Below are 16,905 nucleotides of genomic sequence, written 5' to 3'. Positions count from 1 at the left end.
TTTCCCTTCCAAGCGCTGCAGTCGGGCTGGAGCCCTACAAGCCAGCTGGGGATGCAGAGTCAGCCCAGCTGGGCTAAGTTCCCATCCCCCACACTACATCAGGCTGGGGATGCAAAGTCGGCCCATCCCCAGCCCAATCTGGTGTGGGGAATGGGAACTCAGCCCACCTTTCCCCAGCCTGATGGTTGGGCAAAACGTGGGAACGGTGAGGCTGTTTCGACTTGAAATTAAAATTCGATACAAAACACTGTTCCATCCGAACGTTGAAACTGAAGTCGGAGCAGAACAGTGCCATTTTGCACAGCCCTGGCAGGCATGGGATGGAGCCATGGATCATCCAGGGAGCGGCTCCCACCGCTACATGCACCCCAGGAGGGCACAGGGGCCCGTGTGGGCCTGGATCTGCTTGAGGCGGAGCAGCTGCCGCTGCCGGCTAGGGCTGGGGCTGTGCCAGGTTCTTCCCAGTGGGGGCTGGGCTGTGCTTGGGGTGGGGGGTAGTGGGGCTGGGAGGCGCCCACGGGGGGGGGGGGGGCTGCAGCCCCCACAAAATTCAACATAGCCCCCCCAGTTCCTTTTCCCAGCACCGCCACCACCCGCCCTGAGCACAGCCTGGCCCAGCCCCTGTTGGGAAGAGCCCCATGCAGTGCCTGCCCCAGGCAGATCCGGGGGCACATGCCCCCCCACCAGCTCTCCTGGATGAGCAGCATGCAGCAGCGAGTGCCACCCCCTGCACCCACTGAACAAGCCAGGGCTCTGTCCTGCACCCACCCCACGCTGGCTGGGCAGCGCTTGCCCCAGCCCCGCTCCCTCCCTCACTGCGGGGCGCCTTGATCTGCCCCCACCACCCCCACCCCTTCGTTTCCCCCTCCCCTTCCACCGCACCAGACTTACCAGCTGCGTGCAGCTCTCCAAGCTGCTGAGCTGCACTCCTGGCCACTTACGTGCTGCCATTTATCAGCCAAATTATCAGGCCAATATCCGATACAGATAATTTTCTTTATATCAGTGCCGATCTGATATCGGACCAATGTACCGGTTCACCTCTAACCTCCACCAAGCTCAGAAGCATGACTACCACAGACATGGTCTGTGCCTTGAAGCGCCAAGGTTACACCTTGTACTGATTCAGGGACTATACTCCCAGTACCAAACCCCCCGAAAAACTGTACCTGCATCACACAGTGGCTGGAAGGGAGAGTGAGCTGGATCTGAGCCGCGTTTTGCACTGCTCCTCTCTCCTGCACAGCCTCCAGCATTTAAAGGTCTAGGAAGCTCTGACTCGGAGGCCGTGCTCCTCACTCCTACACTCAATAGTGACTGATGCCTCTTTCCTCCAAGCCTGTGTCCAACCCCTTTGTGAATGTGGCTGAACCCTCAGCTTCCCCCCACATCTTGTGACAAGTCCTACCTTTAATGACACAGGGAGTGAAAACAGAGCTAGGACTGATGTGTGTGGGCAGTGGTGCTGAATACATACCCACACTACCCCTGCCAGCCAGCCCGTGTGGTTTCCACTTCCACATGCACTAGGTCACGTCACCCAAGGTTTCCTAAAAATAAAGCAATGATCCCAAGGTCACCAAGACCCCAAGAATGACTGACTTGGGCTCTGCGTTCTAGGTAAAAAGATTTATTAAAACTCACCGCTAAGGGCAGTGGCTCTCCTCACATTAAACCCAGCGAGGAAAACACCAAGCAATGAGGCTGTGGGCAAGAGGGTTAGCACGTCATTTGGGAGGCTGTTAAGCATCAAACTCAGGAAGCGGGAAGGTAGTTGTTAAAGGCTTGCAAAGTATTGGGAGGCAGATCCGCCCTTCAGTTGCGAGTATGGCACAGAGCGAGCCCTGAGCCAGATCAGGACGTGCAGTGGTTACGGCATGGGGACTTGAAGACATGGTGATAGCATCTCATGCTTCCTTGTGTTGCACAACCCCAGGGCAGGGTGCGAGCCGAGGGCACAGGATAAGTGGAGAGGGTGTGCGGCCACGGTGGGGCGTCTCCCGCGCGCACCCGAGGGCCAGCTCCATAAGCAAACACGTTTCGGCGTGCTCGGGAAGCAGGTACTGCATTGCCTTCCAGAGGCAAACATCTGCACTGCAGAAGCCGATCTCCCTCTGTTGGTAGAGCGAGTCTCTTGGTCCCGTGGGGGAGGAAGGAATGTGGCACTTGTTTCTTGGTCTCTCTCCTCCGGCGAGAGGCCGCGTCCATGCAGTCGACGGTCCGTTGCGCTGGCAGGCCAAGCCCAGCCCGCCTGCTTGATTCCCCTCACGGCCAGCAACATTGTCTTTGGACTGGATCTGTCCTGGCTCGGTCCCGTCGGGGAAGGTTACAGGATGTCACAGATCTTGGGGCTACCTGCCGAGACACGGGCTCCATGCTGCGGCTGACTCATAGGAAGGACCGCCACAAAACAGACTGGCTGCTGGTCCCGCAGACCCCGAGCATGGCGTGTCTCCCTGATTTATCCATTAAGAACGGCTATTATAATGCTTGGCCCAGCTCCCGCCGAAGTGCGTGAAGGGGTCTGAAGACCCATTTTGTTTTACTTCAGCAAGCTGGATGGCTGCTGCTATTCCTGGCTGGAGGGAGGAGGAAGATGCATGCAGTGTTTAGTGTTAGGAAAGCGGTTTAATTGCAAGCAGGCATGAAGTGTCTACTTCATCAGGCCTCCTTACAGCTGCCTTTGCTCTGGTGGGAGGCTGGGGGGGTGACCTGGAAAGTAGCTCCGCGCCTGGGAAGCCTTGTGCATGGGATTAGGAGTCAGCAGATCTCCGCGGGCCGGAGGCGGCAGGGTGGGAAGAGCCTGGCTGCCCACCCCGCTGGGATTCAAGAGCCTGGTCCAAAGTCCTCTGAAATGGGGGGGTCTGTCCTAGGTCTTTCTACTGACTTCAGGGGACCCTGGGTGAGGCCCGAAGCTGGTACAGGGAGCTGAATGGGGCACCGCTGGCCGGCACCCCAGGGGACGGGGAGGCAGGACACTTTGCTCTACAGCATGGGGTGCACAAGGTGGCTCGGACTGACAGCAGGGCAGCTGCCCACCACCCCCAGCGTGTCTCCCAGGACAGGGAGCAGGAAGGAGGGATGGTAGCAGCAGCAGGGGAGACAGCTCAGGGTCAGCCGCGGCCACCCGCCCTCAGTCGGAGTGGACGGATAGCTCCAGCTGGACACAGGAGAGCTCCTTGCCGCCATAGCTCACGACACCCCGGATGCGGTAGTCGCCGTTGGTCAGCCACGAGGGCAGCTCTATGTCAGGCAAGGCGAAGTCGCTGGTGGGCAGGGAGTAGGAGCCCTGAGGAGGGAAAAGGACGTGTCAGCCCCCACGGCGGCATTCGGGGCAAGCCCAGCTGAGATCCAACAAGCTTCGTATCCACACCTGGAGCTCAGCTCTGCCACGACTGGGAGGCACCAATGTAAGGGTGTCTCCGCATCCATAATTTGTGGTGGCTAACTGCCCCCTTGCTGCTGTCCCTCTCCGGGGAATCCTCCAGCTCTCTGTTCAGGTGTCTCCCTTGCATGGTTATTTCTACCCCCTGCCAGGGCCCGGCACTGGCTCCATTTGACTCCCTGCGGCCACACCTGGAAGCCTCTGTCCCGACTCCTGTTTGGCTGCTGGAAACAGGTCACCCCCAGCCTGTCTGGAGGGTCTCCGTACTGCAATTACGGCTGGGGCTGCATTGCGGGTGCACCCTGCTACACCACCCTGTGCCGGGGCAGGCTCGGAGGCTTCACCTCGCTGCAGCGCAAGCAGCCGGCAGAGGGCAGCAGCCACCATGAGTTGGAGCCCAGGTGACCCTGATGAGACCCAGGCTCCCGCCTCCAACCCATGGGTGAAGCTAAGCAGCAGGCGGGCTCCCCAAGCCTAGGAAAGGCCCAGGGGCTGGGGCTTTTATCCAGCATCCTCTGCCTCTGAGCCAGCAGCTTGCTTAGTGCTGTCTGCAGGGGAAGGAGACCTACTGAACCCACTGCTCCCAACACGGGGCATGCACCTTCCTGCACCGCTGACTCCCAGCTACTTTCCCAGTTGCTATTTTCTTCCCTCCTGGAGTTCACAAAGCCCCTTCCCCAGCTAGACCCCAGCTAGGTGGGAAAGAGGGCCTGGTCTGCAGGCAGCCAACGGTGTCTGCTGCCTTGGAGCTTACTGCTTTGAAGGGGCAGTGGCAGGGGATGCCGTAGGTGACCAGGGGCTCCGGGCATGGCTGGCCGGGGGGGATAATGTCATCCAGGATGCTGCAGAGGTTGTCATATGTGCAGCTGCCCATCTGGTCGATGCAGGGGATCTGTATCCATATTTCGGCCACCTTCTTCTCCAGTGTTACGACCCCCTGGAAAGGTTGAATGCACAATCGCATACCACAACATCACAGTTGGGCTGGTCTCTCCCTCCTCTTCCCCACGCCTTCCAGCTTTCCCCCCCGTCACCTCCCCACGCCTGCCATCCTAAGCAATGTCCCACTTTTGTTTCTCTGGTAGGACTTAAACTGCATGTCCCCGTGGGCAGGGGATGCATCTTGCTAAAGGAAATCCCGTGGAGTTGGATCACACCCGTCATGGAGAAGCGGACCCAGCCCCACATCTGCCAGCCAGAGCACTAGGCCAGAACAGGGACAAGCCATCTGGCTGCAGGCTCCCCACTCAGGGAAGCTCACTGGAGGCTGCTTCTGCTTGAATCCTGCCCTCAGAGAGCACCGGTCCTAACTTAGATCGCAAGCTCTTAGGACAAGCACTGCCACTGGGTCTCAATCTGTACAGCGCCTGGCACACAGAGCCTCGATCACCGGGCATCACTGCCGTGCGTTACTGGCAGTGCTATGAAAGGCGTTGGAGTCCTGCCCTGGGTATGCGCAGCTCCCATGAGAGTCCAGGGCAGGATGTGACCCTTTCATGGGAGGAGTGGCAATAGCAAGCCCCACAGGGAGCTACAGGAAGGGCTCATGCGGCCAAATAAGAGAGGCCTGGGCCACTCCGGACATGGCTTTGTGCTTCTTACTGTCCCAGGCACCGTGCTATGGATGGCATGATGCTGCAAAGGGCTCTCACCTGGTTTCTGCAGCTGGGCCCAGGGTTAAGCACCGTCCCACCCGCCCCGGCAATCCCCAGAGGGTCCCTCTGTGCCGGCTGCAGCAGGGAAAGGCCCCATAGGGAGGGCAGCCATGCCCTGTACTACCACATAGCTGAATGCAAGGGGCATGTGCAGCATTGGTGGCTTGGCCTTCCCTGCTCATTCATGGCCCTGGCTCCCAGTTCACTCTCAGACTGGGAAGCACGGTTTGCCACCCCCCAGACTGGACCCAATGATGGAGCTGGACTCAACGCTGCAGCTTGCCCATGCCCTGGGATTCAGACTCATCCATCAGGCCCATGCTCCTTCGGCATTTTTCAGGCCCGGCCTTGATCCCCAAGATCCTCCCCGGCACCCACCAAAGCAGAGGCACTGCCAGGTTGCTCAAGAGCACGGGGGCGGCTGGGCTCTCGCCCAGCTCCGCGTCATAGGGGCAGGGCGCGTTTCACTCCGGGCTTGTCGATGCAGAGGACGTGCAGCCTCAACTCCTGGCACCCGGCTCGCTGTGGCCGTACCACCCCGGCGGCAGGAAGGCAGTGATGCCCCCGTCCATGAGCAAGCCACCCGGGTGTGAGCTGTGATGTAGCTCCCTGCCCGTGCTAGAAAGACCATCCAGACCAGGCCAGCAGCAAATGCATGCCAACCTCTATCTGGGGAACGTCTTCAATGCTGCAAAGCAACCTCCCCGTCGCCTGGGGGGAGGCAGGAACACCGCCCTGGCCCTTTCATCTGCTTTCCCTTCCAGCAGCAAAGATGGAGCTGAACAGAAGTCTTTGCACTGCCTCCACTTCTGAGGGCTAATATCCGCCACCTGTTTGCCCGCAGCTGCTCAGCCCACAGCATCCAGGTGGTTTCCCCTGCTAAGAGAGGCCTTCAGTCCAGCCTGACCCCGGGGCACTTCGGTCTTCTCTAGGCCCCCAAGAGCCCCCTTATTTCCAAGCCTTGCAAAGCCACCCAGCCTGGGTACCGGGTCATGCCTGGCTCACGTACCTTCAGAGGCGAGGTCATGGGAGTTGAGCTGGTGACGCTCGCGCTGACTTTCACATTCCCTGGGATGTGGATGGGGTCCGGGGCTATGGAGAGACTCTGGAGTACGATGGGATCCTTCCCGCCACCACAGTCCTCCCACGAGAAGCCACGAACCTACAGGATTCGAGGAGGGAAAGGGTGAAAGAGCATCTGCACTACGCTGGGGACGTGGCACCCCATCTGCCGATGCAGGCTCGGGCTCCCTGTAGATGGCTGCAGGGAGTCAGGGCTCCAGCAGCAGGAGGGGGCATTATAGGGAAGTCAGTGGCTTTGCTAAGGAGCACGATGACAAGACTTCGTTGCAATGCGCACTTCACGCCTTTTTCGTGAGGAACAAGCCGCTGTGGGTTAGGGCTGACTTACCACAGGGTAGAGCGTGCACACAAGCACTTACCACAGCAGCTGATGCGTGGAAAGGCTCAGAAGAAGAAACATCTGAGCCATGGGAACGTGCTTCTCTGTTCACCCTCTTAGAAACCAAACTCTCACTACCCCAAGCAGGGCTGGTAGAGCAGAGGCAGCGACAGCTGCAGCCTGCCTCTCCCCAGGGGACCCAGCTCTTGCATTTGGATGGGCAAGAGACACCAGGGCAGCCCCTCTTTTATTTCTAGCCGGCCCTCAGCAGATGTTGCAGCCTGTCCCCAAGAGCCAAATGGGTCCCGAGACCCTGCTATCTGCAAGGAAGACATCTCAGCACATGACACTGGGCTGCAGAGGGGTAGTGACCACTTCAAACAATGATTCAAAAGTGTGTGAGCATCTGGTGTTAGGTCCTCACAGCACATGAGCTTGACTCACCAACTCACTGATATCTCCGCCGCTCCCCCTGCATGTATCAAAGGCCCTTTCCCAGGTCTAAGCAAGCACAGGAAACCTTGTGCTCTTCCATAATTTAACCCCCTGTCATGTGAGCTGCTGCTGGAGCCCAGCAGGAACCGAGAGCTCTGGGCTGAGAAGCAACAGCAGCCACTGGGTTTGCAGGCTGGGGGTGATAAGGGAAATGAGGGTTGCTCTTATCACAGCTGCAGTCCAGCTGCTGGAAACGCAGAAGTGCGCATCACTCAACTTCCCTCCAATGCCCCTTTTCACCCTACGCCAAGCAGTTTCGGGGTGAAGAGAACCAGCTTGTGTGTGTCCCCTTTCGCGGCATGTGATGGGTCCCAGAGGAAGGGTTGAGCCATGCTGTGTTTGCAGAACTGGGCAGGGTCCAAAGAGCAGCGAGTTGTTGCTCCATCCAGATTTGGCTTTGCCAAGGGGGCATGGACAATCCCCTCTTTTTCAGCAAGGACATCTTCTCCCCATGGCCGCTGGCACAAGCCACGAGCAAAACACCCCTTGCATCAGCCTGGTGCAGTGTAGAGCAGCCCCCAGGCTAACTTAGACCCACACCCACCCATGGTCAGGACGGGGTAGAAGGGGTCACAAGCCAGCATAGTAGCTGTGCTCTGCGGCAGCCAGGCCTTTCTCCATGTTTTGCAACAGCTGCTCTCCTGCCTGTCCTCTCTCGGCCTTCTGGGCAGACATGCAGGAAATCTCTTAAGAAATCTGCTGAGCCCTCAGGCCCGTCTCCCAGAGCTCCCGATGCTGGCAAGGTGGGACGTGGGAGCAGTGGAACCGAAACTGGGAGCGAACAGGGAACAGAAAGTGGGGCCGGCTGGAGGGGAGACAGGTTCCTGATTCGGCCCAATCTCTGCACTGCCTGGAGTGACATAACCCGAGGTGCTTTCCAAGGGACAAAGGGATCCCAGGGCAGGGAGAGGCAGCAGGGCTGCACCTGATGAGCCCGGGCCTGCCTCCCCACACCTGCTTTGCAAGGCAGAGCTGGGAAACTGCCCCACTCCCACGCACGGGCAGGCCAGCACACGGTGCCGCTGCTGGAGGAGCTCAGGCTGGGGCTCCCCTCCGTGTATGGTCCCAGGTCCCTCTTGCTCCCTGGAGTCCCTTGTCCCCCAGCGGCTCGAACACAGGTGGCCCTGGGCGCCGACCCCAACACGGAGCCAGGCAAAGGGCCAGCACTGACCCTGCAGCCTCCCCGGGGCCTGGGAAACCCCACCTGTGTTGCGAGCCCACTTTGGGGACCAGAGACGAAGCCACCTTAAGGCTCTGGCATCCTCCGCTGTGCCGCTGGCTCAGGGCCTGGGGTTTTTCCCAGGAAACCTTGTTTCCCCAGTGAGGAAACACTGACTCCTGCGCTCAGACCCACCCGGAGACACCATGCCGCGGGCCAGTTAGGTGTCTCCCGGAAAAGGGAGCGGCAAAGCACTTCTGGCCTCGCGGCTGCAGGGATCCCAGCCTGCGCTCTCCACATCCAAGTCCCCGGGGAGAAAAGGATCCGTGTAGGGATCCCAGCCTGCATGCCAGGAGTCCAACCCCCTGGAGGCTGCTTGCAGGGATCTCAGCCTGCCCCTAAGAAAGGGATCCGTATAGGGATCCCAGCCTGCGCTCCACGGGCCCAAGTCCCCAGGGGTTGCTTGCAGGGGACCTGCACGGATCCCAGCTTGCGCTCACGGGGTCCAAGCCCCTGAGAAGAAAGGGGTCTGTGGCGGGCTCCCAGCCTGCGCCCCGCGGGGAAAGGGGTCTGTCCCGGGCAGACACCCGCGACCCTCACCTGGCGGAGCCTGGGGCGCGGCGCGGATCCAGCTGTGCACAGCTGGAGGGCGGCGAGCGCCAGCGCCAGCGCGGCCGGCTGCATGGTGCGGAGCGGAGCGGAGCGGAGCGGGCACGGCGTCCCCGGCAGCGGCGGAAAGCGTCAGCGCCTGGTCCGGCCCCGCGCCCGCCCGGGGGAGGAGCCGCAGCCGGGGCTTGCGTGCACCGAGGGCAGCCCGGGATCCCCCGCAACCTCCCTCGGCGCCGAGGGCAGCCTGGGATCCCTCCTGCCACCTCCCCGGGGGGGCTCGCATCTAGAGAAGGCAGCCTGGGATCCCTACAGATCCCCCACAACCTCCCCAGGGGGGCTCGCATTTATAGAGGACAAGCTGGGATCCCTACAGATCCCCCACAACCTCCCCAGGGGGGCTCGCATTTATAGAGGACAAGCTGGGATCCCTACAGATCCCCCACAACCTCCCCAGGGGGGCTCGCATTTATAGAGGACAAGCTGGGATCCCTACAGATCCCCCACAACCTCCCCAGGGGGCTCGCATTTATAGAGGACAAGCTGGGATCCCTACAGATTCCCCGCAACCTCCCGATGGGGGGCTCAGATCTATAGAGGACAGCCTGGGATCCCTGCAGATCCCCCGCAACCTCCCTACAGGAGGGCTCAGATCTATAGAGAGCAGCCTGGGATCCCTGCAGATCCCCTGCAACCTCCCTACAGGAGGGCTTAGACCCATAGAGCACAACCTGGGATCCCTATAGATCTGCAACCTGTCCTGCCCTAGGGTTTGGACTCACTGAGTGCAGCCTGGGATCCCTGCAGCTTCCCCAGGAGCTCAGATCTACAGAGGGCAGCCTGGGATCCCTGCAGATCCCCCGCAACCTCCCCAGGGGGGCTCGCATCTAGAGAGGGCAGCCTGGGATCCCTAAAGATCCCCCACAACCTCCCCGGGGGGGGGGGCTTGCATCTATAGAGGGCAGCCTGGGATCCCTGCAGATCCCCTGCAACCTCCCCACAGGAGGGCTCAGACCCATAGAGCACAACCTGGGATCCCTATAGATCTGCAACCTGTCCTGCCCTGGGGGTTGGACTCACTGAGTGCAGCCTGGGATCCCTGCAGCCTCCCCAGGGGCTCAGATCCACAGAGGGCAGGCTGGGATCCCTGCAGATTCCCTGCAACTTCCCCAGGGGGTTGGACTCGCCAAGCGCAGCCTGGCATCCCTGCAGACCCCCCATGGCCTCCCCAGGGACTTGGACCCTTGGGCACAGGTTAGGATCCCTGCAGATCCCTTCAAGCCTCCCCCAAAGGCTTGGATGCACCAAATGCAGCCTGGGATCCTTGCAGATCCCTTGCAACCTCCCCCAGGATTCAGACCCCTAGAGCACAGCCTGGGATCCCTGCAGGTCTCCTGCAGCAGGGGTCACATCAGTAGAGTGCAGGCTGGGATCCCTACACAGATCCCAGAAGCCTCCCTGGGGCCTTGGGCCATTAGAGCGCAGGCTGGGAGCCCTGCAGATCCTTGCAGCCTTCCCTGGGTAGCAGCGAGCCCCCAGCGTGAGGCCAGAAGCCCTTTGCACCCCCCTTTTCCAGGAGACACCCGATCGATGGCACAGTATCTCCAGGCAGGTCTGAGCGACTCCATCTGCAGGAATCAGCATTTCCTCACTGGAAAAAAACAAGTTTCCTGGGAAAATCCCCAGGCCACAGGTCATGCAGAGCCCGCAGCCCTCTGCTGAGGCATGCACAAGGGCATCAGGAGCCTGTTTTGCCTGGGCCTCCTGGAGCAGGAGGGGGTCAGTGTCCCTCCAAAGAAATTCTTCTATCATGAGTCAAGAGGGTCTTTCACACTGGTTTGCTAAGTGCAACAGCAACCAACTCCTCCTCTCTGTGGGACTGAAAAGCCACCCTTCAAAGCCAGGAGGTGGCATGGCAGCCTCTTCTTCTACAGAGTCCACTGTCGGTAACAACGGGCACTGGCCTAACATGCTTTACTGCAATGCCCTGTGAAGGATCCCTCAGCTGTACTCCCCGTCTCCTGTGGGAAGCAGTGACTCTTGCAGGAAGGGGGTCTGCATTGCTAATCTTGCCCGTCCGGCCACAGTGCCTGGCTCTCGTAGCCCCGCTATGTGCTCTGGGTGCCAATCTAGTAATACCATTTGTATAGGATCAAGACCCCTGATGGCTGAGCTGCTTTCTGCATGCCAGTCTTCTGCCCAGCAGCTCAGCCCAGGCTCATGCCAATCTTCTAATAGTACTAATGAGATATCAGAGCATCCCCCAGTTGGACAGGACCTCAAGCCCAGCCCCTGCAGTACAGGATGTGCTGCTCCCAGTTGCTGCCAAACAAGCTTGTGGGTGATCAACACAGCAAGAGGGCCCCCCCCCCAAGAGGTGCCCAGGCTGCGTCCCAGATAGGAGGCAAAGGGGCAGACACAAGGGGGAGCACAGTGAGCTGTTCTGGGGGGCAAAATGAGCTGCTGCCCCCACAAATAACCTGCATCTCCTGCAAAGGGAACAGGCGACGTGCAGCTGCAGGAGGAGCAGGACCAGAGGCACGGCCCTGCTCCATCCGGTCCAACTAGCCCAGGCTTGCCTCTACCAGCAGTTGGTACCAGCTCCTTCCCAGGATTGAGGTTGAGGTTTAAGTTGGATCTCAGGGAAAAAAAACTTCTTCACTGTTATAACAGTGAGGCAATGGAGTAGACAGATGCCTAGGGAAGGTGCGGACTCTCCATCACTGGAGATGGTTGGGAAGAGGTTGGCCAGGGATGATGTAGGTGTAGCTATGCCTATGCTGTGGGTCTTCCCCAGGCTTTGCTGGTTGCAGGATGGGGCTGGGAGGCAATTTCTCTTGCCCCTACTTGCATCCTCGTGTTTTGAAGCCTCCTCCAGAGGCACTGGGTGCTGGCTGCAGCCCAGGCTGGGGACAGGGACTGGGCTGTGCCAGTGCCACTGCTGGGACGTGAGCCCATAGGGTCCTGGCTAAAGGATCTTGCCTCTCTGCTCAGAGTCAGACCAATGCTGCATTTGGGGTCAGGAAGGAATTTTACCCCATGATCAGATTGGCATGGACCATGGGGCTTTTTGCCTGCCTCTGTAGCTGCGGGGGCACGGTCTCAACCTGAGATCTGTGTTGATGAACAACCTTTGCAACAGCTGGACATTGGCTGCCACCGTCCCCGTTTTCCCTATGGCAGGTTTGGGGATTACGTCTTGTGTTACGTCAGGGGTGATAATGGTTTTCCAAAGAGGTTAGACTATGGATTTGTCCGGGATGGTTCAGACAGGGCTGATCCGGCCTCAGGCAGCGGGTTGGACTAGGTGACCTGTGGAGGTCTCTTCCAGGCTAAATCTCTAAGGATTGGGCCCAGGACACTGATGAAACAGCCCGAGGGACCGAGGGTCAGGAGCGGTGGGAATGTCTCATCCAGATGGGATGTCGGGAATACAAGCGAGCCCAGCTGCCCCGTGGCAATAGAGCATGCTGCACCCTTCCCGGGTGCTCAGCAGCCCTGTGGTTGCCACCCCGGAGGGCTGGAGAGCACAGGAGAGGAGGAGCCCTGACTCCACAAGGTGAAGGTCCCCGGGGTCACCCGAACCCTTGGCTGGGAGCTATTTCTAGCAGCCCGGCGGTGGTGGCAGCTCATCCTTATTTAGTAACGAGGCAGAACCGGCGTGTGGTGCACAGGGACCAGGGTAGGGACAGGGAGGAGGCCTGGAACGTATCCCCTCGCCTCGCACCCGCCAGGCCATGACAACTGTGTCCCTTATCATCCGACAGAGGCTTAGGGCTGAGGAATAAATAGCACTGCTCTTGCAGACCTCTTCCTCCCACCTCTGCCTCAGGCTGCCGCGCTCCTCGTGCTCTTGGAGCGAGGAGGGGTACGTCGCCGTGTGGTTTTCATCTGCAGCGTCTGCCTCCTACCAGGCCAGAGTCACCACTTTCATGCAGAGAGCTGGCCTAAAGACGGACAAGGAGCATGGGCTGGTCACACTTTGCCTCCACCGCCACTGCCCAGGTTCACACAGAGATGGAGGGTAACACCCAGCCTGGGCGTTCAGCCCCTCTGATGTCAACCGAATACAGGTTTCCCCCTCCCCAGTTTTCAAAGCTTTGATTGTTCCCCCAAAACAGCATGAAGGGTCTGAACTCCTTGCCCCATCCTAAAAAGACGAGCCCGTGTTGCCTCTAGGCTTAGATGCAGGGCCCTGGAGAACCCCCCTGATGCCATCAGAAGGAGCTGGGACTTTTCCCTGGGCCCAGTGTGGCCAAGCAGTGCGAAGGACCTGGGACCTCGCAACCGGATCCCAAGTCACAGAGTCTTGGGTGTTTGTCAGACAACCCCCTGGACTGACTTCAGCTGCAAAGGCAGCCGGCAGAGATCGCTGCCGGCAAGAAGAGCTCGGTTATTTATATCCCATTACAAAAGGCCCCAGATCCGTGCCTTCCAGCTCACCGCCCTCCCGCAGCCTGGTGCGCTCACTTGCCTGCTTTGAAGCCCTGATCTTGCAAAGAGTTGGTGATGCTTTAACCCCTGATTATACCCACGATGGTCTGCATGTACGTATCCTGGGCTAGTAGAAAATGTTCAAAGGTGGGAAAGCTGGGCCCTGGGCCACCCTGGAGATTCACCAAAAGCATCTGCTGCCCACAGAGCACAGACCTTTCATCGGACAAAAACTCCCCCAAATGCCCCTTTCTTCCTTAGGAATTGAAACTCATGGCAGAGGCGATATCTTTTATTAGATCCACTGAGAAGTTAGGGGAAAAGTTATTTGCAAGCTTTGAGGCACAATCACCCTTCTTCAGGCATAGGTAGGGTGGCCATCATAGAGGACATCCCGGTTTTCTGCTACTCTTTCCTCTATTGATACCAAACCCAACGCCTTTGTGTCCTCTATTTTTCTCTTCAAGAGACACATAGAGGTCATAAAGGCATCTGGTTTCATATCAATAGAGGACAGAGGGCAACCAGACTGTCCTCTACGATGGCCACCCTAGGCATAGGGAGTCTCTCCTTAGACCAACACAGCTACAACCAAAACCCCATGAGACCAACTAGATAGCTGCAAAAAACAAGAAGTTTTTCTTCCTTACATATTTTCACGGCGATAATATATTTGCCGACCACGTGCCTGAGCATAGGAAAGGCCTCACCTATGCAAGCTGACCCGAGTTGTCCCAGGGCAAATAAGGACAAGTACCCATAGGGTTCCCCCAAAATGGAGCTTGGGAACCTGAGCTGGGTCTAAGCTTGCAAAGAAGTCCTCCATGTGTTTTGGAGGCCCACACTGTCCCAGGCAGCTGGGCTGAATGGAGCCAATCCAGCTGTGCAGCCCAGCAGCTCCTGTGCGAGGGTCCCCCCCACTCCCCCAGTTCACTTTCAGGTTCATAGCACAGGGGCCGCACTTTCTGTTCGGACTCAGACAAGAGGCCTGGTTCTTCCATGTGCCCAGGGGATGTAATTAGGTGTCCGCTCCACCCTAATCGTCCCTTATCAGCTTCAAAACACGGAGAGCTGAGACACAGCCAGGGGTTATGCACACACACCACTCTTATCCGTGCACCTGGGTAAATACATTACAATAGTATCACTGTGGATACTGTTGACTTCGGATTGGGGGTTATCAAATACTGGTCAATTCAGAGCCTTGGAGAAGCCTCTCCAAACACCAGGTCCTACGTGACAATTGTCTTATTAATACCCTTCTGAGCCGGGGTCATAGCCTGTTATGCAACCACAGTCCATGATCAACCTAGACTGGCTGGACTGGGATGCTGGGACGGAGGCGTTTCTAACCAGGCTCAGACTCACCCTGCCGCCCACCCCTGACACTTGCTGCTTTCAAAGGAAACCTCCTGATCGACTGCTGTTTTTCAACCTCAGGGCCTGATTCTGATTCACTCCTACCTTTTAGGGGGAGAGGAACTGGGACTTTAATCACCCCTGTGCTCCCTGCCCATTGGACCCAGCTCTAAACATAACCGAGAGCAGCCCCAGGGCTGCTCAAGCTTTGATCCTGCTTTCCTTACCTTTCTGCGGGAAAGCAGGGTGCGCTGCTGGCTTCACCTGAGCAGCTGGGTCCTCATCCCAGCTTGTGACCTAGATGTCCAATGAAGATGTGATACAAAAGTGCTCATGGTTTCTCGCAGGCCATAAGCAAGGTGGACTAGGATCCCGCTTTGTTAGTGCCACGATGCCTAATTGGGGAGAAAGAGCTTAGCACTGACACACGGAGGGGCCACGTGCAATAGGGAGATATGCATGATCTCCCCAGCAAGGGCACATCCGGTGCAGGCTGCATAGGAGAGATTGGACCAGGATTTATTGCTAGTGAACTTCAGAGATCTCAATGGTCACATAGCAAACCCGCTGTCCCCCAGCACCTGCCTCCCCAAGGGAGGGTGACCCCCCGGGACAGGCTCTTCTTTGGGCCAGGCCCCCCAGGGAAAAGACAGCATTTTGAAAACAAACATGTGCAACAGCACGGGTAACCGCAGCGCTGCCTGCCATGCGGCTGCCCGGCACAGGAAGCCCAGCCTATCTGCACATCCTACACGCTTATCGTATTGCAGCTAGTAGCTCACGGACAGCAGGCTTCTGCCGCCCGTGGGGCGCAAGCCAAACCAGACAGCGGGTATCCAAAGCCACGATCCCAGCGGGCAGAGGCAGAGACCCAACAAGAGCCCACCAGGGATAGCAGGGCAACAGCCACCAGCGTTTGACCCCAGTGGTGCTGCTGTTGGGGAAGGGGAGCGACACTGCCCTGGCCTGGTAGAGCTGTTCCCTGCTAGATAATCCCTCAGCAGTGCCCAAAGTTCAGCCTGGCAGGGGTTTGGCAGTGCCAAAGCCCTGCTTTCCATTTCCAGGCTCCTGAGATCCAGGCCTCAACTCCTCCAGGGTCCAACCACCCTGCCCAAAATGCCCCAGCTGCCCCCTGCTCCCCAAGCAGGCCTTTGGGCGCTGCATTTCATCCCTCTACGATCTGCGCAGCCTGCATCTGGACTTGAGTTTTGTTGCTGGCTCCTATCCCAGCAACAAGTCCCAACTGAGTCAGGGGTGATCTGATATGGTCTCAGAGTCTGTAGCACATGGTCAAATTGGTCATCTCTAGTTACAGGCTTTCATCCCCACCTCACTCCCACCACCCAAATCAGAGTCATTTCTGGACGGAGACTCCAGCAAAGGAGCAGTAATACAGATTCCTACAAGTCTGGACCCCATGTGACCTGTGATCACTCATTCAAAAGGAGCTCAGCAAGCCCTAGAGAATTTAAAGGATTTTATAGAAATGATGTGCCAACCTCTTCTAGCAGCTGTAGGGGCTGTTTGTTGGGTTTCTTTTTTTTTTAAAAAACCCCCCACCTTATTTAAGTTCCATGGTACAGGCATGATTGTCTGCTTCCTTGAGGAGAATGAATATATCCCAATTGCTAAATTCGGAGGGTTTTATTCAGGGTGGAGGAGGTGCACATTTGAATATCCGCCCCACTTGGGTCTTGCATTCCTTGTATTTTGGAGGGTTCCTTGCACACCCTGCCTCCTCCACCCCTTGCCTCCCTGCATTTAAAAGGCCATAAAGCCAGAAAAAGCCTTGTGATGCTGAAGATAAAGAGGTCTCTGTGCTCCCTGACCCACCAGTGACCTTACCCTGATGGCTGGAGAATGAGAGTCCCAAAAAATGTGGATCCTACTCCAGTGATTAGGTACCTCGGTGGCACTTAATCTAAGATTGAACATACCCCACCCTGCTCTAGTCCTTGCAAAACTTACTTGTGCAATAAACCTTCAGCTTAGCCTTCACACTATGTCACAGAGAGCAGCCAGGAAGAGGATCCACCTATGTTTTGCATTCGCAGGCCTTGAACAGAGTGGGATAAGCTATTTTTGGATGTGTGGATGCCTAAGCGACCACAAATGCACACACAACTGCCGTAATTGCGCAGGTAAATGACACACACCCTCGGACATGTACTGGTCATCACTGGTCAGCTGCACTTTTTAATTCATTCCCAAGCTGCTGTTCACCATCCCAGCAACACCGCATGCAAATCGGACCCGGACACTAGCAGGTATTTTCTTCTATTTGCATCTCTAAAGCCTTGAATAGGTGGGCCAGGTTTAAAATTAACTCAAGTCCATCCTGGAGTCCAGAAAAGGACTGAGTAACCCTTTGCCAGCCAAAAGAGATCTCAGTAAGCAGCTCTCAACCTCA

The 16,905-nt window shown here is 57.9% G+C and overlaps 1 protein-coding gene across 1 annotated transcript; it reads right to left on the bottom strand.

Moving 5' to 3' along the window:
- Positions 1-1,614: 1,614 nt before the first annotated feature.
- On the bottom strand, positions 1,615-8,836 carry GM2A (ganglioside GM2 activator). The gene is made up of 4 exons (XM_006262386.4): positions 8,697-8,836; positions 6,050-6,202; positions 4,140-4,322; positions 1,615-3,289 (listed from the first exon to the last, which is right to left on the bottom strand). Exons 1-4 carry the CDS (start codon positions 8,778-8,780, stop codon positions 3,134-3,136), a joined length of 576 nt encoding a protein of 191 aa, XP_006262448.1. The 5' UTR covers positions 8,781-8,836; the 3' UTR covers positions 1,615-3,133.
- Positions 8,837-16,905: the final 8,069 nt, after the last annotated feature.

This window comes from Alligator mississippiensis, chromosome 9 (genome assembly GCF_030867095.1).
Source record: "Alligator mississippiensis isolate rAllMis1 chromosome 9, rAllMis1, whole genome shotgun sequence".
In the NCBI taxonomy this organism is placed as follows: Eukaryota; Metazoa; Chordata; order Crocodylia; family Alligatoridae; genus Alligator; species Alligator mississippiensis.
Note: the sequence above shows the minus strand (reverse complement) of the source record. Positions and strands in the feature narration are given on the sequence as shown.

What these genes read in the sequence shown, in the direction of transcription:
- GM2A (XM_006262386.4), bottom strand. Translation starts at nt 8,780, where the DNA reads ATGCAGCCGGCCGCGCTGGCGCTGGCGCTCGCCGCCCTCCAGCTGTGC. An exon ending in CGCGCCCCAGGCTCCGCCAG is followed by an intron (nt 6,203 to 8,696) that starts GTGAGGGTCGCG and finishes CGAATCCTGTAG; the next exon opens with GTTCGTGGCTTCTCGTGGGA. An exon ending in GCCACTGCCCCTTCAAAGCA is followed by an intron (nt 3,290 to 4,139) that starts GTAAGCTCCAAG and finishes TTCCCTCCTCAG; the next exon opens with GGCTCCTACTCCCTGCCCAC.